The sequence below is a fragment of the Gouania willdenowi genome, chromosome 6 (assembly GCF_900634775.1).
Source record: "Gouania willdenowi chromosome 6, fGouWil2.1, whole genome shotgun sequence".
Lineage (NCBI taxonomy): Eukaryota > Metazoa > Chordata > Actinopteri > Blenniiformes > Gobiesocidae > Gouania > Gouania willdenowi.
The window spans coordinates 34,308,854-34,325,459 of record NC_041049.1 but is presented as its reverse complement, the minus strand read 5'-3'; the positions used below and the strand labels follow the sequence as shown (position 1 = coordinate 34,325,459).

General features: G+C 38.8%; 2 protein-coding genes across 3 annotated transcripts; one reads left to right on the top strand and one right to left on the bottom strand.

Annotated features, from left to right (window-relative positions):
- The first annotated feature begins 382 nt into the window (after positions 1 to 382).
- On the top strand, positions 383 to 9,954 carry LOC114465331 (girdin). 2 transcript variants are annotated; one of them, XM_028450269.1, is made up of 15 exons: positions 383 to 493; positions 1,157 to 1,221; positions 1,313 to 1,565; positions 3,038 to 3,154; positions 3,342 to 3,467; positions 3,734 to 3,838; positions 3,913 to 4,011; positions 4,077 to 4,306; positions 4,384 to 4,636; positions 5,083 to 5,173; positions 6,528 to 6,601; positions 6,691 to 6,780; positions 7,200 to 7,319; positions 7,419 to 7,565; positions 9,611 to 9,954. In XM_028450269.1, exons 1-15 carry the CDS (start codon positions 407 to 409, stop codon positions 9,791 to 9,793), a joined length of 2,040 nt encoding a protein of 679 aa, XP_028306070.1. In that variant the 5' UTR covers positions 383 to 406; the 3' UTR covers positions 9,794 to 9,954. The 2 variants fall into 2 exon arrangements, with proteins under 2 accessions (XP_028306070.1, XP_028306071.1); XM_028450270.1 differs by lacking the exons at positions 383 to 493; positions 1,157 to 1,221; positions 1,313 to 1,565 and having other exon boundaries at positions 3,066 to 3,154; positions 3,317 to 3,467.
- LOC114464214 (uncharacterized) lies at positions 9,816 to 16,047 on the bottom strand. Its single transcript, XM_028448272.1, has 6 exons — positions 15,903 to 16,047; positions 13,235 to 13,446; positions 13,022 to 13,078; positions 11,881 to 12,037; positions 10,314 to 10,474; positions 9,816 to 10,218 (listed from the first exon to the last, which is right to left on the bottom strand). The coding sequence occupies exons 1-6, from the start codon at positions 16,045 to 16,047 to the stop codon at positions 10,072 to 10,074; spliced, it is 879 nt and encodes a 292-aa protein (XP_028304073.1). The 3' UTR covers positions 9,816 to 10,071.
- Positions 16,048 to 16,606: the final 559 nt, after the last annotated feature.

Genomic DNA, 16,606 nt, shown 5'->3' with positions numbered 1-16,606 from the left:
ACACCCTGTGTACACACGGTTACCATGGTACTTAGTTCAAGAGCTCCACTGAAAGGCTTGCATTTAAAGCAGGTGAGCATTGGTAGTACATGGGAGGACTGCTGCAAAGAGTAACAGGAGGAATGAGTGATTGGAATCCACTCCAGACATGCATCTGTTCAAATAGGTAAATTAATGAGGGTACATTAACTCTGGTCAGATATCAAATTTCTTTTGATATGAGAGGCACAAAAGGGCTGTGTGACTGATGGTAATGAAGTAATCACTCAGACAAGACATCCAGGAATAGCTGCACTCCTCAAGCTCCCACCTTTGTGTTAGAATTTGATATTCTCCCAATGACTAGTCGACAACAACAGGATGATTGCCTCTACAATACAGAGAACGGGCAGCGAAAAGCACAAAGATGTTCAGCCCAACAGGCAGAAATTCAAGCACTTTTTCCCTCACAGGCCTCGACATGTGGGACAACGAATCTTACTTCAGAGCCCAGGTAACATTTTTATGCTTTGTAACATTTTTCACACAAAATTATTTTTTAGTGTTTACTTTAAAAGTTAATATTTTGCTTTTTAGCATTGACACAGTATTATTTTTACTCAAATCTTTTCGAAAATAGATTTCTCTGTTATTCATGCACCAAATCTGCTAAGAAATCTTTTGACATCCCTAGACTTTTGCCTTTACCCTGTTTTAGATCAGAATCAGAATCAGAAATGTTTTAATGGCCAAGTACAGTTTGTCTTGGTAGTTGGTGCACGAAACAAAAAACAAAGAACAAAGAACAATCCAGCAATAATAATAAATAAAAGGATAAATAGGATAAATATATATATATATATATATATATATATATATATATATATATATATATATATATATATATATATATATATATATTCATTGCACTGCTATGTTTAGCTTCCTTATGTTAACATATTGATTATACTTTTAAGTGTTTTAAAACCGTTTACCAAACCTTCATCTTTGAATTATTCAATAGCCAACTAAAGTTAAAATTTGACAAATTTAGGCTTTTCAATCAATCCAGTTCACACAGGATTTTTTTTATCCAGGGAATGATTTTTCTATAGTTAGTCTACTTTTCCTGATTTCACTTTTTAAAAGTGTCGTAAATAAGAGTATTTTCTTTTAGGCCTCAGCATGGTGTGGTATGTCGACGAGCTCTGATTCAGGGTTTTTACCAATAGTCAGTGGAAGGTAAAGTAGCACAGATGCAGCAGTGATTTTTAAAGCTGTGTAATGTGCTCATTCATGTATTTTATTTTTGTATGTGGTGCTTGTATATTAGACAAAGAGATCCAAGACTACGTAAGTGGCAGTCATCCCATCTGTTGTCTGAGCTGGGTCCAGGTTTGTTTTCTCCACCGAGAGCTGATCTTATGGATGTCAGTGCCAAAAGTAGCTCGAGACAAGCAGGAGTGAGGCAATGGCTGCAGGATGCTCACAAACACCTGGACTCTCATCTGGATCAGCTGAAAATTAAAGACCAGAAGCTGAACTGCAACTTACGGCATGCAGAGCTGCTTGACACAAGCCACAGAGTAAGTATTAACATCCCGCTTATTATTTAGGCGTAGCCTAAACAGGTCGCAAAGAGCTCCCCAGTTGAGTTTAACCTAAGAAAGAAGTTTTTTTTATAATGTTTCGATTATTTACAGTGTAGCACAAATGATTGAACATCAACACTGCCTGAGATGTACTGTTAAAGTGATTTATATACTGTATATATAGTATTCTATAAACAAAGACTATTCTCTCAGGGAAGTTAGGGGCCACATTCAGAGCAGTTAAATTTCAAGAGGGCAAGACAAAAAACCCCCAACAATTTCGTTTTGGCAGGAACTTTTATACAAAGTAACGTGCAACAAAAACAGTTAGGATTAAGGGACTTGCTCAACAACCCATAGTGATGATGATCCATCACTATAAAACTCTCTGGAATTATGATGACCCAGGTTAGATTTGAACCAGTGACCCTCTGATTACATGCCCGCTTCCTTAACTGTTACGACACCACCACCCATTTTCTTCTTTCTGTGAAGTGCATCTATTGTACCTAACATTGAGGTTTTATCCACTAATCAATGTTTTTCCAGTTACTGTTTCACTCTAGTTTGCTTACAATATCATGTTGGGGCCATCTTGATGCTATAAAGGGCCAATGTTGGCCCCCAAGCCTTGAGTTTGACACTTGTGATATAGAATTTTAAATGAACTTGTCCATAAAACAGATTTCACTCATCCATTTATCTTGAATGTGAATGTAAATTTGGTCTAAGTGGTTGTGAAAGGATGCCAGTCTATCACAGATAGCTGTTGATTTGATCAGAACCCAATAAGTAGCATATGTTTATGTGTTGTCACAGCTATCAGACTACCGTGTGTTATGGCCGTTTTGACAAATGGGTTGAGACGAAGTCAAACTTCAGGGTTGCTGGCCAGATGTGGACGCAGGGTTTATTATATCATATAGGGTTTGAGATGGACAAACTGATGTGGGATTTAGAGGTTATAACCAGCCAGGAGGAGTGTGTCCCCATGAATCTCCCACTGCTGTTCGGTGCTCTTTCTGTTTATGTGTGTTTGCTGATAGTGTTTAATGTAAAACATTGAAGAGTCTCCTCAGGCAGAGATCTTGATGTGTGCTATCAGTGTGCTGTGGTATCTGGTCTGCTTAGGGCAGTCTGACCAGAACTGACCAGGAAAGAGAGTTCTGTAAATACCATATCACCATGTATGCAAGCAAGTCAAGAAGGAAGCTGATATACCTGAACTCTAAAAGTGAACTTGTATTGAAATAATGCTGAAACCTTCTTATGAAATCTATTTGCAAGTTTCCTAAAACTGGAGAAAGATCAGGTTTAACTTTGATTAAGTTCCACCAATAGAAAAAGCTCCAGCCACACAATAGCAATGCTTAATGATACTAAAATTCAACAGACAGTTGAAACTAGATTATTAAATCACAGTTAGCAAATTACTTTTGTTATGTTTGCCACATTTGAATCAACAGAGGGGTGATCCAGTGCTGAGTGAGTTGAGGCAGAGACTGAAACAGGCTGAGGAGAAGGCAATGACACTTGAAGAAGAGCGAAACAATGCACAACAGCTTCTCAAGAACTCAACTGAGGTTAATGTAACTTATATCCTTCTCTCTCTCCTCCATGTATACTGTACTATCCATATACCAGAATGCAAACACTTTATCATCTTGTTGAGATGCAGCAATGCTACCGCCACACCAATAAGAAAATAACCAGAAAATAATCATTTCTACTGTTTTCATGCACAGACTGTTTATTTTGTGTTTTGTGAAGAATCAGAAGGCACTGAAAACTCAAATCGAGGAAATGAATCGAAGAGTGAGCTACGCTATGCAGCACCGCTCTGATATACAAGAACAGCTAAGAGAAGCCAACAACAAGATCAGCCAAGCGTGTCTGGTTGGTTCATCATTAGTAGTCTAAACAGTCTGTTCATATTTCCACCTGTAAATCAAAATATTGAATGCATGCTCAACTTACTGCTTTGTTCAACGATCACAAATATTGTAATGATGTGAAAACCATATGGTATTTGATTCAATTATGTTTTAAGTCTGTCTATCAGCTTCAAAATTACAAAATACATTTAGCCACATGTATAACCACATACTTGCAAAACAAAACAAAAACTGCTTTATATCTAAAACTTTCCTAAATCTTTTTAGGATAAAGCCAAACTGATGACTCAAGTGTTGAAGCTGGAGAATCATGTAAAAGAATTAGAGCTCAAATTAACAGAGGCCCTGTTAGACAACAAACATCTGATCAAGGTATCACATCTTTGGTTATCAGCTTAATTGACAATGCCAAGGCAAGGTATTTCTAAGATGTTGTTATCCCACAGGAGAAAGAAGATTTTTCCCTGAGGGTTCAAGCTCTGGAGAGGCAGCAGGTGGAGGACCATGATGCAACAATACCTTCTTCTCCAATGGCTCTCACTGAGGTTGTAGGCTTTCAGAATTCACTTTTGATGCATTTTATAACCCAAAACTGTTTTTGCACGAATAGATGAATGAAAAGCTCAACAAAGAGCTGCAAATCAATAAACACTCTCTGCAAGAATCACAAAATCAGCTTCAAGCTCTAGAAAAGGAGAACATCAATCACATCAAACAAAAAGCAGCTCTGGAAATGGAGCGCTTTCAGCTGATCAGAGAAAACAAGGAGCTGCTGCTAAGAAATGACCAATATAAACCCTCTGAGTTATCAGAGATAAATAAAAAGTCCCAACAGAATAGGTAAAAATGTGATCCAGCCCAATTTTGTGCACCCAGTGCAATAAACCTAAAATTAACAAGTGCACTTGTGTCTTCAGGGAAGAGCTGGAGTTAGAAAAGCAGAGACTTTGGGATCAGTGCTTATGTTTGCAGGCTGATGTCCAGGAAAAGGAAAAGATGCTTCATATACAGAAGGAGAGGCATCACAAACAGGACTTGGAGAGCGCCCAGGCCATAGAGGAGCTAAGAGCCATGACCTTATACTGGAATAAGAAGTGGCAAAAGGTGGCTCAGTCTCTGCAGTCTACACAGGAGGAGTTATACAAAATCAGAAGAACCTCAAAGCATGAAGTAAGAATCGATTCCTTCTGAAACATTCAAAATTTGCTGTGGGTTGTTCATTGCCATGAAGATGGGTGAGTAAAAGCTTGTCTGATTGGAAAAAAATAAATATACTGTAATGTTGGGATTTGGGCATAATTGTGAATTAACAATAGGACTTACTAAAAATCATTAATCTCTCTGACCAGATGTACTGAGGGAAACGCAAAAAGAAAAAGAGAAGCAGATGAGTGAAATGTAATAAATAAATAAATGTATTTTTCATTGTTAAATGCTGACAACTGTGCTTGTGACATTTTGATCCCCTTTGTGTGAGAGAGCATGCTTTACAGTCTTGAAGGGCAGAGAGAGAAGGAACAGGATAAAGCTTGGGTTAGGATTTACACTAAGGGTCAAGAAATATGTAAAGAAACAAAACATCAATGCGGATTGATGATTTATTTTTTTTATTGAAGTTGCCTGCAAGAGTACCAGAAGATTGTCATGACGATGGAAATCTAGAAGAAGATGCACCAGTCGATGGGCTTCTGAGGAACCAACAAGATGGTATAAACCTTCCCTCAATATGGCACACATAGTCAAAGCAATGGGGCTTGTTAATGGTTAGGGGTTCAAAAAAATAAACAATGGTGACAGTGGCACCAAGTGGATGTAGTTACAGGTGTTACATTGGATAGCTTTGAGGTGATTGGCAGTGTATTAATTCTATCAAGTTCCATCATACATTACAGTGTAAAATTTCAGCTAAAAGCAACAAAATGACATTATTTTGGCACAACTGATCAGTAACACACTTCTTTGTCTCCTTCGTGGACAGTGAACAAAGATTGTGGGAGACATTCTTGTCAAGGATTTTGTGAGACAGGAGTGGAATCAAAGTCCATTAAACAAAAAACATCAAACAAAGAAATCAATCAGAAACCAGAAGAAATGGTGCAAAAGAACCACACTGAGGTGACACTTGGAAACTCACAGCATAGGATAGGATGAGGAAGACCGATGCTCAGCAGGCATTTAGAGTGAGACTTACAGTAAATAGTGAAAGGTGCCAGTAGGGAAGTTTGGGCACACAGCAAACAGGATAGAGGAAAATGGTAAAAAAATGGACTTGATTTATATAGCGCTTTATCACCACACTGAAGCAGTCTCAAAGCGCTTTACATATCAGCTCATTCACCCAATCACTCTCACATTCACACACCAATGGGACAGGACTGCCATGCAAGGCGCTAGTCGACCACTGGGAGCAACTTAGGGTTCAATGTCTTGCCCAAGGACACTTCGACACATTGTCAGGTACTGGGATTGAACCCCCAACCTCTCGATCAGAAGACGACCCACTACCACCTGAGCCACGGTCTCCCAGAGGAGAGTTACATCTACATAATAACAAGACCTGGGGTGTAGAAACATATACAGGAGTCCTGATCCATAGAGACATAAACAGAGACTAGACAGATTGCAAATTGAGAACTACCTCAAAGACTTTTCAAATCAAACCAAGTAAGTCAAACAAAAAGTCCAGAAACCCAAAAAGAAATGCTAAATCCTGTCTGACCATTGATGGATTACCTCTTAGAAGTAAAAGTCCGTACTAGTCAAAGGCATCCATAACACATCAATACACTAATACAATCAAATCAATTGTCATGCTAATGGTATTTATGACCTATTGACAGTAAACATATCCACACCTAAATACTGTGACCTTGTCTGCATAACTGAAGCTGCCTTTAGTTGCCTTTGTTTACAACGATTGTAAAAAGGTTTTATTTGTCTTCTCTATGCATTACTATAGACTCTCATTCACGTTCTTGTTCATATTATTAGAGGATTCATGAAGTGGATGATGGAACAGCCTATAATAAGCTCCTTCATAGCTCCTCTGTCATTTTTTAAGATAACCAAAGGAAGATGGATCAGCTGGAGATACAGAAAACTTTGGTGGCCCAGGACCTTCAAACCCTAAAAAAGGTTCACTCAGTAAAATTAAGAACAAACACATTTCTACTAAGCCTCATGTGTTGTTGATAGCAATGAGTGACACATTTTTTTGTTTCCAGGTTAAAGATGAGAAACCATCTGTTGAAGACAAGAGGCGTGGGGCTGTCTGTTTAGTGACCAATCAACAAAGGAGAATGGTCAATGAGCAGGTGCTGTTTGATGCCAGTACAGTTACACACACTGTACAGCTTTGCTAACAGTGTGTATGTTTAAAAACTAACATACATTCAAAGAGAGCATGAACACGCTACTCAAAGAGGCAAACCTGCGTAGATTATTACCCTCTGCTTTATGTTATCAACCTTTTGTTTACAGAAAGGCTTTACTGTAATACAGTATTAACATTAGTAATTAGTCAATTACATTTTAAGTTCTAAATAACTCTGTTTTATTTATATAGTGCTAGAATACAACACAGTCATGTAACATACATGAAATTTAAAGAGTTACAATTTAATGGAAAAACCAAACATTGCACATGAGCATTGTTTACGCTATGATATGAAGGAAAAGCTCGCTTTTAGCAGGAATAAATGTGAAACACAACCTTATATCTTTTTATTTTCAGTTGAAAAGCTTGTTTAAGGAGCAAGAAAAACAGGCAGAAAAGGTCAACACCCTACCAGCAGCTGCTCCAGCTGAATCCTCCTCATCTCAAGAGAGGAGTCACATCTCCAAAAGTGTCCGGGTTGGTCCGACTCATTCAAACCTGGCTCACAAACAGCAAACAGTCTAAAATCCCATACACTAAAGTGTGCAGAAAGTGGTCACTGTGTCTTTTCTTCAGGCTGCAACAGACAGGAGAAATTGGCAGTCTGTCTCTGGTTTGATGCCAGTGTTGGAGGAGGATGAAGAGAGCTGCGACCCACCAGAGGAGCTTGAAGGAGAGCCAATGAAAAAGACTGATGAAACCCTCTTGGACCAGAGACAACAGGTGATAAAGTCAAAACTGCAGACAACAGGGAATGTGTCCAGTTTTTAAATTGTTGAACACCCTCTCAACAATAGAGCTCCGCCCAAAGCATTTCTCTAAATGTTTATGTTCATATATTAGGCATATTCTACTGATTGGTCCAGATCTCAAAAGAAAAGTTGGGCTACATCTTGTCAATCTGTCCAGTTCTGGTCTGACGAAGAACAATGTTTTGCGTTCATTCTGAAATGTTGCCAAACACACAGCAATCTGGTGCACGTGTCACCAACATCATGGCGGTGGGCACCAAGTCGCTTGCATGGACCACATCAGGTGCCCTCAGGCCTGTTGTAACCAGAGCACCACTACAGGAGCTCTGTCTAAGATTTTACTAAGACTTGCCAGGCTTCAATCTTACAAAGATAAATACAGATGACAGATGTAGTCAGAGCCTTAGTAGAGTTACATTGTTCAATCTTACAAAATATTAAATTGTAAAAATCTTCCTATTTTTTTTAACTAGGAAAGTCTTATCAAGATTAAAATCTCTTTTTAAAGAGAGTCCTGGAAGCACTGAGGGATCTGCTCAAGGTCCCACAGTAATGGCTCATGGTACATTTGAACCTGCAACCCTCCGGTTATAAGCCCGCTTCCGTAAGCACAAGCCAAAAGTAGTTAGTGGCTAATTATATTGCAGAAGTGGTGATTTTAAAATTAAACAATTGTTAGAATTAAGAGAATATTTGCATAATCATCCTTCATTATCTTTCCCTCTAATACAAGTGAAACCATGAAATCTACGCATTTCAGTGTATATCACACTGGTTCAGACTATTCAGTATCTTTGAAGTAGCCTGCACTTTCAAGGTTGGTGACCCCTGACCTAGCAGGTCTGAGTAAACAAACAATGCTGCTATTGTTCAGTGAAAACATGTAGGTAGGTACAGTCTGCATGTTTGGCTGGGATATTAATCTGTATGTATTTTACAAATGATTGATTTTGTTGTGATTTATTGCAGATTTTTCTTTGTACTGTGATATATTCTTGGTGTTGGTGTATTGTTTGTTTGTATAGTTGTTATATATATTTTTTTTATTGTTGCTGTAAAGAATGCATTTCTCTTTATTCAATAGAAAGAATTTCAGAGAATCAGAGAAAGTGAAGAGCAGATTAAAATAGCTAAAGTGAATAATTTATACAACTCACTCACATGCATTAAATAGTTTTAGCTTTTAAATGTAATTACATTGTATGTTGTGCCTAGCACAAATTAAAATGATCTATTATTAATCGCTCAAATACAATTAAAGAACATTCATCAAAACTTTTTATTGTCAGGGAACTCATTTATAAAAGGTTTTCAAGACCCTGTGATGTATACAACATCAACAAAAGACCACAGGTTCTTCCCTATAAAAGCTGTTTTTCCACACGTTCCCTATACTTATTCATCTGAATAAAAGTAGCTTTTTGTTGAATAATAAGATACATTTGCACTTGAAATATGAAATAATGTTTGTGAAAAAAAATGCAGCCCAGCTCAAGATGTTTGTTTTAAAATGTGACCCAATTGAATAGTCAGTTGATTAGTTCTTCCATACATTATGTATTACCATCTGTACAAGAATTAGATTAAAATAACATAATATTAGCAGTAATAGTGACAGACAGTGCTACCCCACTTTCATTACATAATCCATAATCTCAAACATGACTCAGTCTACATTGGCAGTCAATTGAATGTTAAGCTGATGAGTGAGAAGCCCAACGGCAGCTGTATTAGTATTTCATATAGTTTTGAATTCAATAATGTCTGTTTTAAAATAAGCACAGCTCTGGTTGCTTGTTGTGTGAATTCAACACGAACAGTTTAGTGTACTGTGGTAACTTCATGGTGTTAGCAGCTCTACTTTGAGATGACGTCAGGTAGATTTGAAATGGATTACACTTATTTGTCTAGCACAACCTTGAATGTTAAGTGGCAGCATTTGGAAGCCAAATCAAATCCACAGTTTTTTGCTATCAAAATCAACACTTTTTGACAAAAATCTTTTTTTTTCTGCAGAAATCTTCAGCTCCTGGCATGGCAGTCTGGGATCTTTCCTCACCAGAATCTTTAACATATTTGGATGATTCCAAGAAAAAGTGGACTTGGAGTCCTCCCCCTTATCCTGATGGAATATTTGGAGCTAAAATTGTGGATATCTGCAGTCCTGATGAATGCGATGAAGAAGGGGATGTTATGTGAAGCCTCTGAGGAAATTGTATTAAAGACTACAGTTAATAGGTCAGACTACTTAATGGTAAAAACAGTTGTTGAAAGCAGAGAGGTAATAGAACAGACCAGTTTACACTAGCACTGCAGTTTATTATGGATTTTGTCTATCTTATTAAATTGTGCTCATCTTTCTGCTTTTACTTGGCTGGTTTTGGCTCTGATGCTCCTCAAACTGTTGGTGTCACGCAGGCATAATGCATGGTAATGAGTGCATTGTTTCAGGTTTTTAATGCCTGTGCGTGACAGGACTACAGTAGCTCTGGGTGAACAATGTGCCAGCGTGCCTGCTCCACCAGCAGGGAGCACATATCCCTCCAGTGAGCACGTCCTGCATCTGCAGCGTCAGCACCAATGAGGACTCGACCAATGACTTGACCCTCTGAGAGGCCCACCGTCTGTTACACAAGAAGAAAGAAATACTGACCAATGAAAAATAATTAGTGTGTGTATAGTAGCATAGAAAGCGGTTGCTGTGATTTCAAGTCTGTACCTGTACGACTTCAAACTCCAGCGTGAGAGTGAGTTGACTGATGTCTCCTACTGGTAGGTCAAACAGGAACGATGTATTCCACACTGTGTACGACTCTCTCTGAGTTTCTCTGCTGCTAATCAAAACCCTGCCATGATGAAGGTTGACCACCACCTGGTAATCTGTGCACAGGATGCACATATTCAGGAAGAGATTAGACCTTTAATCACATCTCCAACGTGACCTTTTCCCTTTCTTGAGACACTATGTATTTGCCATCTGGCTCAGTCTAAAGATGGTATGGGTGATTGTTCTGGGTAAATGAAAATGAAGAGAAAATACACTGGTCTATAGTCTTGTAAACAATGGCTCTTCAAAAACAAATTGTGGTGACTGATCATTTTAATCTGGAAAAATGTGATTTTACAATGTCAAGTGGACTACAAATTAAATGTATTACAATAATATGATTACTATAAATCAAGCTGCAGAACCAAGAATGCTAAAATCTTTCTGGTTTTACTGCTGAAGCTGTCATCCAATGACATGGATGTGGAAAGTGAGGTCCCAAAACAGGAAGTCAAGGAGGAACTAGGTAAGAAAAAACATGGTTAAAGGTGATTAGGGACAAAAAGGTGAAGTTTGATGCCAATAAATTAGGAGGAAGTGGATTATTTTAAACAACTTGGGGTTTAGTATTATTTTTGAATAAATTTAACTACAAAGAAACATATATCAAACAGCTATTAGAATACATATACAGTATATATTTCAAGTAGGTTTTTTTTCTTTGCACTCCCCTTTTCTTTCTCCCTTTAATAAACGGCATCAGAAAATACAACCTGAGTCATATTGAGCTCTGGTATTCTCTACTTAGCACATACTGTATGTGACAGATGTCCATGAAAAAGGGACATGATGTATCTAATAAATCTTCTGTAAAATTACAGCACACAAAAAACACAATATTTCTACATCTGGTGATGGAGTCTTTTAATCATCATTAGCTTTTTTGATATTGTTATTGATCCATTATATTTCCTAGGAAAATTGCTTCTACAAACAATATGAAAAATTGTAGATGAAAACAAAGGGATTTTCCAATGCTCAGCCTCTGCACTTTGTATTATATTGCATGTCATTTTATCAGCTTTATGTATAATGTTATGTAGTTGCAATGAGTGAGTCTGACATGAAACAAAAGAGATTATCTACTGCCTGTGAACCAGATATAATTAAATCTATTGGTTCTGTGTACACAATGTGCTTGTGTGCAACAATGGCAAAGCAGAGACATACTAAAGCAAACTCAGATTTGTGCTGGAGATTAGAACATTTTCCTTAGGATTGATGAGTTGTAGATTAAACCACAATATCATTAAAATGGGGGATGATCTCTGTTGCATATGACGTCTGTAAGACTAAACTTAATCCCCTAAACATCAAACGTAAACATAGGGAATTATTTTACCACTCTATCTGAAAAAATCCAGGCTTACTCTACGTATGTTACACGGCTTGTGTAGTTCCCAATACTTGTGTGCACTTTTCCCTGTGAGATTCAAACACTAATTGAGTCTAGTTTTACCTGCTGCCTCTGATGTCGGAGCAAGACAGCTTAGGTTTTCAGCTCGAAGAACTGTGGCCTTGATGAAGTGCTCCGGAGTCTGATAGTGGAGCAAAATGAAGATCTGTGGAGGACAGCTAAGCCTCTTACAGATCAGTGCATCCTGGGAAATCAGAACCTGCAGGCAGAGGGCAAAGAGAGAGCATGAAGATACATCTCTATAAGGTGGAAGGTTCTAAAGCACATTTAAAGAAAACCAGTGAACATGTCCCAGTTTGTCTATCCTCCATACTTGCCCTGTCCTCTGCCTATGTCCACCGCTTTGTCTTGGGGTCTATCTATGCTTAGTCAGAGGTGAAGGCAAGACACACACACACACACGCACACACACACACACACACACACACACACACACACACACACACACACACACACACACACACACACACACACACACACACACACACACACACACACACACACACACACACACACACACACACACACACACACACACACACGACAATGAGAAAAGACATGGGTACAATTTGATTTGCATGTTCTTCCTTGCTTATTTTCACCAAAAAAATGCATAGTGAACTTGGCCAAAGGTGCTCAGTCACAGTTGCTACGGTGAATCCACAACTCTGACCAGGACTTTTATTGTTCTCTGAGACAGCATTGCTAACCATGTCTCCAGGCATATCATGGGAGTGGTGGCATAGTGGTTAAGGACGCTGACCTGGGCCATCACTGTGGGATGTTGAGCAAGTCCCGTAACCCCGAACAGCTCCAGGCGCCACAAAAATGGCTGCCAACTGTTCCCCAATGGTTAGTGAATTTTTCATTGTGAGATAATAAAGTATACAAAAATAAATAAATAAATAAAAATAATATGCAAATTCTGGATATCTATGATAATTGGATACAATTGGCTCCAGATCAAATTATAACTAACATGTCCCACCCATATATGTGTATTTACTACCTTATCTACCGTCTTGAACTCTTTTGTGGTATAAAGTGGAATATCTGGCCTCCAGTCTCTTCGTCCACAGTCATCCTCCACTTCACCCAGTGAGACACTTCTCTGGCTCTGTGACTCTCTTGCATACACAGCTAATCTCAGCACACACCTTTGGAGCTCCTTCACAGAACTCACTGTGAGTTGCAGCACCAGGCTCTGGGCTTCAGGGTCCAGGCGATTCTGGACTGAGGCCTGAACGGGACGAGGATGAAGAGGTGGCAGGCTACCCAACACATACACATCCTGAAGACTTTGAGTCATCCCAGTAAAGCCGACAATCATCAGTGTCAGAGTTTGCTGCTCTGGAGAGAAAGTCATTCTGAAGTGGAGGCAAGGTTGGGTAGATACTGGCAGTTGGCAGCTGGCACTGGATCCATAGCTCAGTGGAGCCAGAGGGATTGGTTTTTCATTCTCATGGACAGCACTGGGGCTTGTGAGTCTGCTGTGTTCATCATAAGACGTTCTGTCCTCATTCACTGTGCAGCGCCTCTGCAAAGCCTTACGTGTTCTTGCCAGCAGTGCGAGTTTGGGGAATGAAGACAGCGAACTGCGGCTAGAATCTATGGGTTTATAAAGCGGTGATGTTTGCAGAGAGGAGCTGAGGCGGCGCAGGGAGAAATAAGACTTCTGCAGTTCTTTTCGTTCATAAGCATTTTCTTGATTCAAAAAGACCCGAGAAGAGAACTCCCCATCTGAAATTTCAGGGCTGGTGAATATTGTGGTAAAGCCCAGCATATCTCCATCTAGCTGCTGGTTTTGCTGCCTTGATGCTGTCATTGCTGCTGAAGGTAAAGAGGTCTCAGCTTCAGCAGGAGCTGGAGAAACAAGTTTAACTGCAAACATCCTATGGTCCCTCCAACACAGGATGCATCCCAACACCAAAGATAAACAGAGGACAATGAGCCCAACTAGAAGCAGGATTTGGAGGTGAACTGTAAACACAGAAAGGATGTAGCATCATATTCATTGGTATCATTTTTGAAACCACATTTTTTAATCGAACTGATCAAACAGTATAGAATCCTTGAAAACACTGATTGTGATCATCTTTTTAGACTGATATGATCGTTTGTATCATGCAAAGCCCAATGCACATTAACATTGAGCACAGTACTACACACATAATTGTTGGTACCCTTCAGTTAAAGACACACAATGGTCACTGAAATAACTTGAAACTGACAAAAGTAATAATACATAAAAATTTACTGAAAACTAACAAATTGTGCTTCAACAGAATTATTTAAAAAATCATGAAACTGGCCTGGACAAAAATGATAGAACCCCTAGAAAAGATTTTAAATTATTTGACCACTGGGACATGTTAAACTAAAGTGTGTCCTATAGTTAGCATCACAGGTGTCTTCAAGCTTGTATTCAGACAGTCTGCCTTTTAAAAGGCTAAAAAGTAGTCACTATATTGTTTGGTATCTTGGTGTGTACCACACTGCACATGGACCACAGAAAGATAAGACAAAAGGTGTCTCAATAAATAATAAAAAAAAATTATAGACAAGCATGTTTAAGGTAAATACTATAATGTAAAGACCATCTCCAAGCAGCTTGACGTTCCTGTTACTACAGGTGCACATGTTTAAGGTCCACAGGAGTATAGCCAACCTCTATGGATGTGGCTGCAAGAAGAAAATGTATGATAACTTGAAGAGACGGATAATACGAAGGGTAACCAAAGAGCCCAGAATAGCTTCCAAAGAGATTAGAGGTAAACTCCATGGTCAAGGTACATCAGTGATCGCACTACCAGTCAAAGTGGACTTAATGGAAGAACACTGTTGAAAACAAATCATAAAAATGAAAGACTGGAATTTGCAGAAATGCATATTGACAAGCCACAAAGTTTCAAGGTGAAACCTTGTGACTTGTCACATGAGACAAAATGGGAGCTTTTTGTTGAGTCACATCAGCTCTATGTTCACAAATGCAAAAATGAAGCATTCTTAGAAAACAACACTGTATCTACTGTGAAACATGGAGGTGGCTCAGTTATGTTCTGGGGCTGCTTTGCTGCATCTTTCACAGTGTGTATTGAATCTTTCCAGGGTACAACAAAATCTTAAGACCATCAAAGGGAGCAAAATGTGCTGCCCAGTGTCTTGGTCTCAATCGCAGGTCATACGTCCTCCAACAGGATAATGATCAAAAAAACACAGCTAAAGCACCTAAAGACAAAACAACTATTCTGAAGTGTCCTTCTATGAGGCCTGCTCTGAATCTTATTGAACATTTGTGAAAGGACCTGAAACGTGCAGTCTGGAGCAAATACCCTTAAAATCTGAGACAGTTGGAGCAGTTTGCTCTTGAAGAGTGGGACAAAATACTTGTCGACAGGTGCAAAAGGTTGCCTCAAAAGGTTGTGCAACAAAGTATTAAGTTAAAGATACCATAATTTCTGTCCAGGCCAGTTTCAATATTTTGTTTTTAAAAAATGTTTTATTAAACCACAATTCAAAAGCAATGACTGATTTTTATTTGTTAATTTTCTGTAATTTTTTCTAATTACTTTTGTCAGTTTCAAGTTATTTCAGTGACCATTGTGGGTTTTTCTTTCTTTAACGGAAGGGTACCAATATTTTACCTCCCACTAACAGGCTGCGGCCCTTTTACAAGGCCATGGAAATGTCAACACTAGGATTACCTGTGGGCTTTTATTTTGAAATTGAAATGGCTTCTGCTGCAACACCATACTGCTTCATGCAACCACAGAACTGACTATAACGAAGCAAAACAAATTCACCACTACACCATGTTTTATTATAAATAACAAATAACTTGATGCAATGGGTTAAAGTTGCATTATAAACAATACATCAAACTCTGTCAATTTGCTGAAATGTAACCATACAAATTTATTGAGATTATATATTCATTGTTTTGTTTTCTAAAAAATTAAATCAATTTTCATTAATTAAAATATTGATGCTTTACTAAACTACTTAGGGGTTAATGGTTGCAATACACATACATTCTAAGTTGAATGTCTCCTATGGAGTGATACCTTCTAATTGTTTGGTGAAGAGGACCTGCACCAGGAGCCAGAGGAAGAGAATGACTACGATGCCCTCGATCATCCCTTTGCAGCAGAAAAGCAGCACGGACTGCCAAAGAGGTTGACCTGGATACTCCTCATCGTGGTAAGGCATGGTGTGAACCAGGAGGATGAACCAAAGGTCCAAGAAAAAGGAAACTCACTTGTATTTTCTGGGAAGAGGCATCTTTGGTGTTCAATCCTGAAGAAAGGCCAGGAATCTGTAAAGGGACAAATTAAGTCTTATGGGACCAATGTCTTTTAGATTTAAAGAGACTTTTGAAACATCTTGTCATTGAGAATACAATTTTAAAGAGTAAACATAATTAAAAGTCCTTCAGCATGTTTTGTGGAGTTCTCTGTAGCTGTAGCTCAGGTTCCACATCAGAAGCTTCAAGAACCTCTCACCTACCCAACTTTCCCTGTATATCCCAGTCTTTCCTCACTGGACACCGACATCCTCTGTTATAGAAAGCGGACAACAGAAATATCTCCCTGTGGATGGAGGCTCTGGGCGGGGCCATCCAGCTCTTAATACCTCAGTGAGCATATTTCTCCTTCAAGCTCCAGATGTCAGTAAAACATTGTCAACCATAAAATACCCCTTCCTCCAAACTCCACCCACCACAGTAAATCCTACACCTCCCCCACCCGATGCTGTGACCTTAGGGGTC